The 12,168-nt window shown below is 46.5% G+C and overlaps 1 protein-coding gene across 12 annotated transcripts in view; it reads right to left on the bottom strand.

Moving 5' to 3' along the window:
- nrxn3b (neurexin 3b) overlaps positions 1–12,168 on the bottom strand; it is a 416,132-nt gene that overhangs the window by 220,092 nt on the left and 183,872 nt on the right. For 8 of the 12 annotated variants that reach the window (XM_014145029.3, XM_082961870.1, XM_082961871.1 and 5 more), the window contains 4 exons: positions 11,873–12,141; positions 11,260–11,450; positions 10,630–10,803; positions 6,177–6,296 (listed from right to left, as the gene is read on the bottom strand). In XM_014145029.3, coding sequence (XP_014000504.2) covers positions 6,177–6,296; positions 10,630–10,803; positions 11,260–11,450; positions 11,873–12,141 — 754 coding nt within the window. Of the gene's footprint in view, positions 1–6,176; positions 6,297–9,862; positions 9,890–10,629; positions 10,804–11,259; positions 11,451–11,872; positions 12,142–12,168 lie in introns of all 12 variants that reach the window. The other 4 variants (XM_082961878.1, XM_082961868.1, XM_082961875.1 and 1 more) reach the window with 1 other exon arrangement.

The following is a 12,168-nucleotide window of genomic DNA, read 5'->3' as shown; positions in this document are numbered from 1 at the left end:
TGTTTGCATCCCTGTCTGTCTGTCTATATGCCTAGCTGTTTGCATCCCTGTCTGCCTGTCTATATGCCTTGCTGCCTGCCTGTCTATATGCTTCCCTGTCTATATGCTTCCCTGTCTATATGCTTCCCTGTCTATCTGCCTGTCTATATGCCTCCCTGTCTGCCTCATCACTGTCAAACGATCCCCAAAACACTTCAGCGAGCAGGCCTTCCTAATCGACCTGGCCCTGGTATCCTGGAAGGATATTGACCTCATTCCGTCAGTAGAGGATGCCTGGTTAGTCTTTAAAAGTGCTTTCCTCACCATCTTAAATAAGCATGCCCCATTCAAAAAAATGTAGAACTAAGAACAGATATAGCCCTTGGTTCACTCCAGACTTGACTGCCCTTGACCAGCACAAAAACATCTTGTGGCGTACTGCATTAGCATCGAATAGTCCCCGCGATATGCAACTTTTCATGGAAGTTAGGAACCAATATACACAGGCAATTAGGAAAGCAAAGGCTAGCTTTTTCAAACAGAAATGTGCATTCTGTAGCACAAACTCCAAAAAGTTCTGGGACACTGTAAAGTCCATGGAGAATAAGAACACCTCCTCCCAGCTGCCCACTGCACTGAGGCTAGGAAACACTGTCACCACTGATAAATCTACAATAATCAAGAATTTCAATCAGCATTTTTCTACGGCTGGCCATGCTTTCCACCTGGCTACCCCTAACCCGGTCAACAGCTCTGCACCCCCCACAGCAACTTGCCTAAGCCTACCCCATTTCTCCTTCACTCAAATCCAGATAACTTATGTTCTGAAAGAGCTGCAAAATCTGGACCCCTACAAATCAGCTGGGCTAGACAATCTGGACCTTCACTTTCTTAAATGATCTGCTGCCATTGTTGCAACCCCTATTACTAGCCTGTTCAAGCTCTCTTTCGTATCGTCCGAGATCCCTAAAGATTGGAAAGCTGCCGCGGTCATCCCCCTCTTCAAAGGGGGAGACACTCTAGACCCAAACTGTTACCAACTACTTATCAGTTCAGTGTTTTAATTTAACTCCACTGTCCTGGCGTCGTGAGGGAGCTTGTTCCACCATTGGGGTGCCAGAGCAGCGAACAGTTTTGACTGGGCTGAGCGGGAACTGTGCTTCCTCAGAGGTAGGGGGGCCAGCAGGCCAGAGGTGGATGAACGCAGTGCCCTTGTTTGGGTGTAGGGCCTGATCAGAGCCTGAAGGTCCCCAAACACACTGGCTCCAGGTCATCTATAAGTCTTTGCTAGGTAAAGCCCAGCCTTATCTCGGCTCACTAGTCACAATAGCAGCACCCACCCGTAGCACGCGCTCCAGCAGGTATATTTCACTGGTCATCCCCAAAGCCAACTCCTATTTTGGACGCCTTTCCTTCCAGTTCTCTGTTGCCAATGACTGGAACGAATTGCAAAAATGAATTGCAAAAATCACTGAAGCTGGAGTCTTATATCTCCCTCACTAACTTCAAGCTTTAGCTGTCAGAGCAGCTTACCGATCATTGCACCTGTACACAGCCCATCTGTAAATCTCCTCATCCAACTACCTTATCCTCATATTGTTATTTATTTTTTTGCTCCTTTGCACCCCAGTATCTCTACTTGCACATTCATCTTCTGCACATCTATCCCTCCAGTGTTTAATTGCTAAATTGTAATTATTTCGCCACTATGGCCTATTTATTGCCTTACCTCCCTAATCTTACTACATTTGCACACACTGTATATAGACTTTTCTATTGTGTTATCCCATGTGTAACTCTGTGTTGTTTGTGTCGAACTGCTTTGCTTTATCTTGGCCAGGTTGCAGTTGTAAATGAGAACTTGTTCTCAACTGGCCTACCTGGTTAAATAAAGGTGAAATAAAATGAGTCTTATTTTTTAACTATGCCTCCCTGCCTCCCTCCCTGACTTCCTCCCTGCCTGTCTGCCTCTATGTCTGCCTGTCTGCCTCTATGCCTGCCTGTCTGCCTCTATGCCTGCCTGTCTGCCTCTATGCCTGCCTGTCTGCCTCTATGCCTGCCTGTCTGCCTCTATGCCTGCCTGTCTGCCTCTATGCCTGCCTGTCTGCCTGTCTGCCTCTATGCCTGCCTGTCTGCCTCTATGCCTGCCTGTCTGCCTCTATGCCTGCCTGTCTGCCTCTATGCCTGCCTGTCTGCCTGTCTGCCTCTATGCCTGCCTGTCTGCCTGTCTGCCTCTATGCCTGCCTGCCTGTCTGCCTCTATGCCTGCCTGTCTGCCTGTCTGCCTCTATGCCTGCCTGCCTGTCTGCCTCTATGCCTGCCTCTATGCCTGCCTGTCTGCCTCTATGTCTGCCTCTATGCCTGTCTGCCTCTATGCCTGTCTGCCTGTCTGCCTGTCTGTCTGTCTGTCTGTCTGTCTGTCTGTCTGTCTGTCTGTCTGTCTGTCTGTCTGTCTGTCTGTCTGTCTGTCTGTCTGTCTGTCTGTCTGTCTGTCTGTCTGTCTCCCTGCCTGCTGCTTTCAGTACCCTGTTGGATACAATATAGGGATTTGCTGTAAAGGCTTAGAGTCTGCAGTAAAACAAGACAAACCGCCAACCGTACCGCAGCAGAAATGTAGGTTACTGCCTGGCTGAATTTTCACTTTAATCTTACCACGAGTAGAGAAAAATGCTCTACTGGCTGCATTCAGATGAAATGAACAAAGGCAACACTAACTTTGACTCATGATGACTTTTTTCTAACAGCCTTCAATGTGACTCAGAACCTGGCATAACTTGAGAGTTAGAAGGGTGGTATTTGATGCCACCGTCACCCACAGTGCATGCTTGCCAGGTCTCTATGTCACCCCCAGAGCCTTGAGAGAGAGAGAGAAGGAGAGAAATAAAAAGAGAGAGAGGGAGAATTCTGCAAAAATCCTGCAAAATATCCTCCGTGTACAATGTAAAACATCAAATAATGCATGCAGAGCAGAATTAGGCCGATACCCGCTAATGATCAAAATCCAGAAAAGAGCTGTTGAATTCTACAACCACCTAAAAGGAAGCGATTCCCAAACCTTCCATAACAAAGCCATCACCTACAGAGAAATGAACCTGGAGAAGAGTCCCCTAAGCAAGCTGGTCCTGGGGCTCTGTTCACAAACACAAACAAACCCCACAGAGCCCCAGGACAGCAACACAATTAGACCCAACCAAATTAAGAGAAAACAAAAAGATAATTACTTGACACATTGGAAAGAATTTACAAAAAAAATAGAGCAAACTAGAATGCTATTTGGCCCTAAAAAGAGAATACACAGTGGCAGAATGCCTGACCACTGTGACTGACGCAAACTTTAGGAAAGCTTTGACTATGTACAGACTCAGTGAGCATAGCCTTGCTATTGAGAAAGGCCGCTGAAAGCAGATCTGGCTCTCAAGAGAAGACAGGCTATGTGCACACTGCCCAGAAAATGAGGTGGAAACTGAGCTGCACTTCCTAACCTCCTGCTAAATGTATGACCATATTAGAGACACATACTTCCCTCAGATTACACAGACTCACAAAGTATTCGAAAACAAATCTTATTTTGATTAACTCCCATATCTATTGGGTGAAATACCACTGTGTGCAATCACAGCAGCAAGATTTCTGACCTGTTGCCGCAAGAAAAGGGCAACCAGTGAAGAAGAAACACCATTGCAAATACAACCTATATTTATTTTCCCTTTAGTACTTTAACTATTTGCACATCATTACAACACTGTATATAGACATAATATGACATTTGAAATATCTTTATTATTTTGGAACTTTTGTGAGTAATGTTTACTGATTATTTTTTATTGTTTATTATCTATTTCACTTGCTTCGGCAATGTAAACATATGTTTCCATGCCAATAAAGCCCCTTAAATTGAAAATTGAAAGACAGAGACAGACAGACACAGCGACAGACAAATATAGACAGAGACGGACATCCCTGAGTATGCACTCCATTGAGACAGTCGAAGGGTTATTCAAAGTCAAACAGGATGTGTGTAGAGACAGACAGCGACAGACAAATATAGACAGAGACGGACAGGCAGACAGAAAGACACAGAGAGAGAAAATGATAGAGACAAACAGAGCCAGAGAGCCAGAGAGAGAAAGGATACTGGATACTATAAGGTGAATGCACCAATTTGTAAGTCGCTCTGGATAAGAGCGTCTGCTAAATGACTTAAATGTAAATGTAAATGTAAAGATGCTCCACTCTCCACTACTCTGCACTGTGCTAATTAGAACCACACTCACGTGAGGCTGCGCTCGATTCATGCCTGACACACAGCGCAGCACAGCCTCGCAGCACAGCCTCGCAGCACAGCCTCGCAGCACAGCCTCGCAGCACAGCCTCGCAGCACAGCCTCGCAGCACAGCCTCGCAGCACAGCTATGGAACCACACTGGGACCCCTTCAGTTTCACTATCAAACAACATGATTTGAAATATCACTTTTGCATTGTGTTCGTTGGAGAAAGCGTCATAGCAATCCACTTTCTGCAGCAGGTGCAGCATGAGAGGGGTGTGTTTGTGTGTGTGTTTGGAGAGGGATAGCGAGAGAGAGGGATAGCGGGGGAGAGAGAGAGATGAGGAAAGCTGATTTCATGCTCAGGGGATTGCATCTAATTTCTTCTCTCAGCTAGCCAGCCTGGTGTAGGCTAGGCTGCATACGGAGATGCTCGGTACATTACTGCCATCTAGCGGAGGCTCTATGAACACTTTATAAACCTCGGGGAAGAGGAACCTCTACTTGATCATTATTTTTATTTTACCCTTATTTTACCAGGTAAGTTGACTGAGAACACGTTCTCATTTACAGCAACGGCCTGGGGAATAGTTACAGGGGAGAGGAGGGGGGATGAATCAGCCAATTGTAAACGGTACAGTAGAGAAGAATAACTAAAAGGATGGATTATAAAACACAGATGGAACACTAATCTGGTACCTGGCCAGAACATTAAACCACTACATTTAACAGCACCCAAAGGGCCCCTGTTTTAATAGGTAACAACTAACAATTAAGTTGTTGTTGTTTTGTTTACTGGTATTAGAATCCCTATTAGCTGGCTACAACTGTGCTACCTGGGGTCCAATTAAAGCAAAATACAAAACAATTCCACAAAGACAAAGCCAGAGGGATTTAGCCAGAAGTAGTACCCTGCATAGGGAAGTATTTAGGATGGAAATAATGGTGATGCTGTGCCCTTGAAGTTGAAGTGTCAACAGGATTAGATATGAAACCACTGGGATGCCTGCTGAGGCATGACCATGGGCTAATCACTGGGTCAGAGTAGCACTCATCGCCTCAAACCACGACTCTGTGTCAAAGACAGGACAAGAAACACAGGGAAGAGAACGAGAGAGAGAGAGATCGAGATAAGAGAGCAAATGAACAAGAGAGCAGAGAGGTGAGGACCTAAAGAGAGTGAGAGACAGCGAGGGAAAGAGAGAGACAGGTAGAGGACGAGAGCCGTGGAGCCACCAGCAGCATTAGCCGGTATGAAAGGCCAGTGTGATCACAGCTCCTTTTCGACATGATTCAGCTCGTTAGTTGTGCTACGGGCAAAGCAGGCAGAGCGACCCTTACATTGCACTGACCCGTGAAAGACTGTGCACGCCACTGTGCGCGCCTGCCACCGCAAACTGAAGACGAGAGTCCCCATCGTCACGGGGATAAGAGCCACACACATCTGAGAAACCTCTTTAGGGGTGTTTATAAAATGGCTGCTTGGGCAGAACCAGCAGTTTTACATAACATCAGTCACTCACTGACTCATAAAGCCAAGTTACTAAAGCTCTGTGACCAAACAACAAGAAGGTGTGACACTGAGAACCATTTCAAACCAATTCAACCGCTTTTGTAGGGCATATTTTGACTATCACACACACACACACCATTCCTTTCACTGGTGCTGTCACAGAGAAAGTAGAATATACAGCGTAAGAATAAGGTAACATCCAGCATGATGCAGAAAACCCTTGACCCCTGGTTCTTACGGTTGTTGCACAGCGTCCCTCAGTGTAACAGGTCATGGTAAAGTTGAAAGTGTCTGCCTGTGTGTGTGTGTGTGTGTGTGTGTGTGTGTGTGTGTGTGTGTGTGTGTGTGTGTGTGTATGTGTACTGTGTTTTATCTGTGTGTCTGTCTGCATATGTACAGTAAAAAGTCAACAGTACTCACGGTCGTTGCACTGTGTCCCTGTGTAAGATGTCATGGTGCAGTCGCAGGTGAAGTTCTCCCACTGTTGAATACAAACGCCCATGTTGGCACAGGAGTCTTCCTGACAGGTAGTGCTGGGTCCTGGAGGAACAGACAGGGTGTAAAGGTGTGGAGTAACCACATGGGGGTGCCACTGAGCTCCATCATTGGAGGTACCATGCAGTAGTGCACTTTGTGTGGAACAGGAAGTGGGGGGGGGGGGGGGGTCATGCGGGCCGTATCGTTCCAATAGGACGTCTCAACGTTTGGAGAAAGAAAACACAACACTCTCTCTGTGTGTTTTAACACTGCATAAGAACCATTATGAACAGGCAAGAACAGAAAAGAGAAATAGACGACTTTGTCCACATGTGGCTTACGATAACAGATACTGTACAGGAGTCACAGAAACAACAAACGTTCCCACCCTCCTCATTAAACGATCAAAAACTACACGTCTTTTTCCAGGAAGTGAAACATTACAATAACGGGAAACACTGTAGATTTACATCACCATGGACTTAAGACACACAGAAATGAAAACAAGAACAATAACAAGTGAACACTTCAGAGTGTGCAAGTACAGTAGTGCATATCCCTGAGTATGCACTCCGTTGAGACAGTCGAAGGGGTATTCAAAGTCAAACAGGATGTGTGTATACCATTCTCCACCAACCACCACCACACATACAGTATCTCACACTTTTGAATACTTGTCGAAGAGGGAATGCAAACAAGAACAATGCATTATATGTATATAGTAAATCCGTCTGGATTAAAACAAATAACATACAAAATCTTATCAAAAAACCTCCAAAAGAAAAAATGAATTTCAAAAAGTGAAATGATAAACAGAAACAACTGCAAATAAACTATCATTTAAGTGCAAGTGTCTTGTGAAAGAGAATATGTGAGAAATGAGAAGACATTGGAGGTGAAACAGAAGAATACAAAAGAAGTAGTATAGTTGCTGGCTGAAAATGCCTTTACTGTCTAATGCAGGTGACGGTATTCAGTCACACGACCCTGTCTGTCCCGGAAGACTCACTCTCTGTAACAGCACTTTCTCATTTCAGCAGAGAAAGGAAGGAAGGAGTACGACAGGGTTGAGAGAGAGAGAGAGGGGGGGGGGGCTGAGAGATGGCCTCAACAGCACGGTTGATGCGCAGTTGCAGTATTTGCTATAGTTTCCTGTATATCTCGACTTTTCACATTTGAGTTATTTACTTTGATATACAGAGACGGGTATACGTAACTCCGGGAACCCCCTGAAACTAGCCTTGGTTAAAGCTCAGCAGCAGGGATGTGATGCTATTGGCTGCTTCCTCTGTCCCACCTGACACAGTAATAACCTCCCATCAGTGTCTCAGTATAGTAAGATATATTCTAACACACACACACACACACACACACACACACACACACACACACACACACACACACACACACACACTATATATATATATATATATATATATATATATATATATATATATACTGCTCAACAAAAATAAAGGGAACACTTAAACAACACAATGTAACTCCAAGTCAATCACACTTCCGTGAAATCAAACTGTCCACTTAGGAAGCAACACTGATTGACAATAAATTTCACATGCTGTTGTGCAAATGTAATAGACAACATGTGGAAATTATAGGCAATAAGCAAGACACCCCCAATAAAGGAGTGGTTCTGCAGGTGGAGAGCACAGACCACTTCTCAGTTCCTATGCTTCCTGGCTGATGTTTTGGTCACTTTTGAATGCTGGCGGTGCTTTCACTCTAGTGGTAGCATGAGACGGAGTCTACAACCCACACAAGTGGCTCAGTTAGTGCAGCTCATCCAGGATGGCACATCAATGCGAGCTGTGGCAAGAAGGTTTGCTGTGTCTGTCAGCGTAGTGTCCAGAGCATGTAGGCGCTACCAGGAGACAGGCCAGTACATCAGGAGACGTGGAGGAGGCCATAGGAGGGCAACAACCCAGCAGCAGGACCGCTACCTCCGCCTTTGTGCAAGGAGGAGCAGGAGGAGTACTGCCAGAGCCCTGCAAAATGACCTCCAGCAGGCCACAAATGTGCATGTGTCTGCTCAAACGGTCAGAAACAGACTCCATGAGGGTGGTATGAGGGCCCGACGTCCACAGGTGGGGGTTGTGCTTACAGCCCAACACCGTGCAGGACGTTTGGCATTTGCCAGAGAACACCAAGATTGGCAAATTCGCCACTGGCGCCCTGTGCTCTTCACAGACGAAAGCAGGTTCACACTGAGCACGTGACAGACGTGACAGAGTCTGGAGACGCCATGGAGAACGTTCTGCTGCCTGCAACATCCTCCAGCATGACCGGTTTGGCGGTGGGTCAGTCATGGTGTGGGGTGGCATTTCTTTGGGGGGCCGCACAGCCCTCCATGTGCTCGCCAGAGGTAGCCTGACTGCCATTAGGTACCGAGATGAGATCCTCAGACCCCTTGTGAGACCATATGCTGGTGCGGTTGGCCCTGGGTTCCTCCTAATGCAAGACAATGCTAGACCTCATGTGGCTGGAGTGTGTCAGCAGTTCCTGCAAGAGGAAGGCATTGATGCGATGGACTGGCCCGCCCGTTCCCCAGACCTGAATCCAATTGAGCACATCTGGGACATCATGTCTCGCTCCATCCACCAACGCCACGTTGCACCACAGACTGTCCAGGAGTTGGCGGATGCTTTAGTCCAGGTCTGGGAGGAGATCCCTCAGGAGACCATCTGCCACCTCATCAGGAGCATGCCCAGGCATTTTAGGGAGGTCATACAGGCACGTGGAGGCCACACACACTACTGAGCCTCATTTTGACTTGTTTTAAGGACATTACATCAAAGTTGGATCAGCCTGTAGTGTGGTTTTCCACTTTAATTTTGAATGTGACTCCAAATCCAGACCTCCATGGGTTGATAAATTGGATTTCCATTGATTATTTTTGTGTGATTTTGTTGTCAGCACATTCAACTATGTAAATAAAAAAGTATTTAATAAGATTATTTCTTTCATTCAGATCTAGGATGTGTTGTTTAAGTGTTCCCTTTATTTTTTTGAGCAGTGTATATACCCTACATGTACTATCTTCTACCTATTTAATTACAACTCTGATCCTATGTTCCAGTAATAATCCCTACTCTCCTCTCTGACCATGGGAGCATGAACACGAGTTTGTTTCTGTTCAAACTGTAATAGACTCTGCTACTCTGGGTCTGTGTCGGACGGATGGACATAACAGAGCATGATTACCATAAAGAGTGGGCTGGCCGGTGCCGCGGCCATAGGCAGACAGCAACTACGAGTAGGACAACATAATTACAGTACTACAGCCCTGGGCTGGAAATGGACCTTATGGTTAATAGTGGATGTGCTTCTCTGTGTATGGGTTGGAATGATTGTTTTTCACCTCTCTTTCAGTGTCTCTCCCTTCTGGATTCTCTCACTTTTTCTCCCTCTTATTGCTCTCTTTCTATCCCTCTGTGTCTCTCTCTTCTTTCATCCTTCTCTCTCTCTCTCTCTCTCTCTCTCCAACATTTCTGCCGCCACTCCCAGAGAGCGAGCCCTCCTCGCCAGCAGTGGGACATGCTACACCCACAATGCATTGCACACAGCATTCAGCCACGCCTCAGAGAAGCGTTGAGAGTTGAACCTTCTACCTTGCAGGTCGGCTTTGGTGAAACCAACTTTGTTAGCGCAGAAAAACAACAAACAGAACAGAAAGAAGCGGGAAAAACAACAGAGTCAGGTTAGTGAGGGACCATAGGGTTAGTTTGAGTATCTGGTATAGTAGAAGTATAGGTAAGCATAGTGACTATAAAGGTAAGTACTTCACTTTGTTATGTTAAGTGGTTAATTAGTGTTCATCTGTTAGATTGCAGAAAAAGGAGTAGCTAGAAAAAGTGATCAGGTTTATAGATATTGGTGTGTAAGTCATTGTGTGTTTAGGAATGTCCTGTGAGAGAACAAGCTCAGTTTGAATACTGATCCTTTGGCACCACCTAGTGGTAGATGCAGTGCCCCAGTCTATTATTTTACCACAGTCCACCAGTGGTTCCCAACCTTTTTCGGTTACTGAACCACTGCCCAGAGTACCCCTGAAGTACCCCCTCATGTGTATTTTACCAGTAGGCCTATGGTCTAATGAGTCTTCTCAAGTACCCCCTGTGGATAGGTGATGTACCACCAGGGGTCCTAGTACCACTGGTTGGGAACCACTGCAGTACACCATTAGGCCGGGACCCTATGTGGCCATAAATGAACTGGGCTTGATGGTCAAAAGGTGTGAGTGGGCAAGGACGATAGTATAGCAATTAGTAGAGGGTCAAGATCTAGTCATCTAGGGTGCACGGGGTCGATTTGGAACTGGACGCATACATAATATATGGGTTCATTTGGTGTAGGGGTCTTAGGTCATGGGTCGTACCTTCACATCCGCGTTCGATCTGTCCGGAGCGGAACAGGGCGTCGTTGATGAGGTCAGGCAGGCGGCCATTCAGATCTACAGACGCCAGACAACCCTGGAAACCTTCCCTAGAGACCACCAGTTTAGGAAGGTTCTGGTACATGTTAGGCCCCAGCCCTGCCACAAACAGATCCCCTTCAGGGAGGGAGAGAGAGGGAGAGAGAGAGAGAGGGACAGATGAAGGGAGGGGTGAGTTGACGAACAAATGAAGGATAAAGGATGTAAAGGTCAGAGAGTGCGTCAACACCATTTCTGTAAATAGAGGATAATCCAGTCATTACACAACTATAACGAGTTTGTTCAGTCAAATCAGCAAACAACCTGAGCAAACATCAACGGAGGCTACATTCCAACATCCACACTAGCATCACTTAGAATGACATGCATTCTAAGTGCTAAGCTACAGTAGCTTAAACGTTGGATTGACAGTGTTTATGTCTCTATGATGGAAGGGCATATAGAGGCTGACTGCTTGGTTTTTACTGAAAAGTATATCTTTAGTGCCGGTAGACTTGATGTGTGTTTACTACCTTCCTTGGAACGGTGGGAGAAAGTGTATGAGGATATGTTTATCAGCGTATTTCTTGTTACCTTTGAGGTCGAGGTTCTTGGCTCCGTTGACGTTCTGTGTGACGGACTTGGTGTCCACCTTGAGGGTGTGTGTGTTGGTGGCGTCCCTGGTGATAACTACGTTGTGCCACTGGTTGTCATTCAGGGCACTGTCACTGTTCCCCTTCAACAGACTGGGACCGTTCCCCAGGTCAAACACATAGTGGACAAACCTACGGAGGGACGAGACAAGGGCAGACAAATGCATGCTTCAGCGCTCTTAGTACTTCCCTTCCTTAAGGGCCCTTCTTCTCCACTGTACTTTGCGATACGCCCCAAGAGGAGCCACTTTAGCCTGTGTGTGTCCATGCTAGGGGACAAGGGATAGGGATGCACACTTCAGTAATTCTTTGTTTCTGTACTTTGGGACCCACCTCAGAGAAGCCCCTTCAGCCTGTGTGTGTCCATTAGCGTGCACTACCAAAAAAATGGGACTCAGTTGAAGTGTGTGAGTGTAGGAGACTTTACTGAGAAGGGGAGTGTGTGCACAAGCAGCGGTAGAGACAACAAGAGAGCACTCGCTCTCCTCTGAACACTGAGCAAACAAGGCCAGGTAAGAGAATAATGGTACTCGTACATATGACTAATGCCTCACCCTTTGACCAGCTCAACAGCGATAAAGTCGTTTCCGTCTCCGCTGTTGAACAGTATGAAGCCGTCCGGGGAGGTGGTTTTAAACTGGAAGAACAGGTGCATGGTGGTGTAGGCCTGCAAGGTGGCCAGCCCCAGGTAGCTGCCCTTGGACTTGAAGGTCACCGGGTCGGCGATGATGGAGCGCATGCCGAAGCGGGCGTTGAGCTCGCAGAAGTCGATGTCTCCGTTCTTACACATGTCAATGTAGAACATGCCGTTGAACTTCAGGCCCTGTGGGTGGAGGTGAGTTCGGGAACG

The sequence above is a fragment of the Salmo salar genome, chromosome 15 (genome assembly GCF_965601325.2).
Source record: "Salmo salar chromosome 15, fSalSal1, whole genome shotgun sequence".
Taxonomy (NCBI): domain Eukaryota; kingdom Metazoa; phylum Chordata; class Actinopteri; order Salmoniformes; family Salmonidae; genus Salmo; species Salmo salar.
The sequence above is the reverse complement of the archived record's forward strand: the minus strand, read 5'-3'. Positions and strand labels throughout refer to the sequence as shown.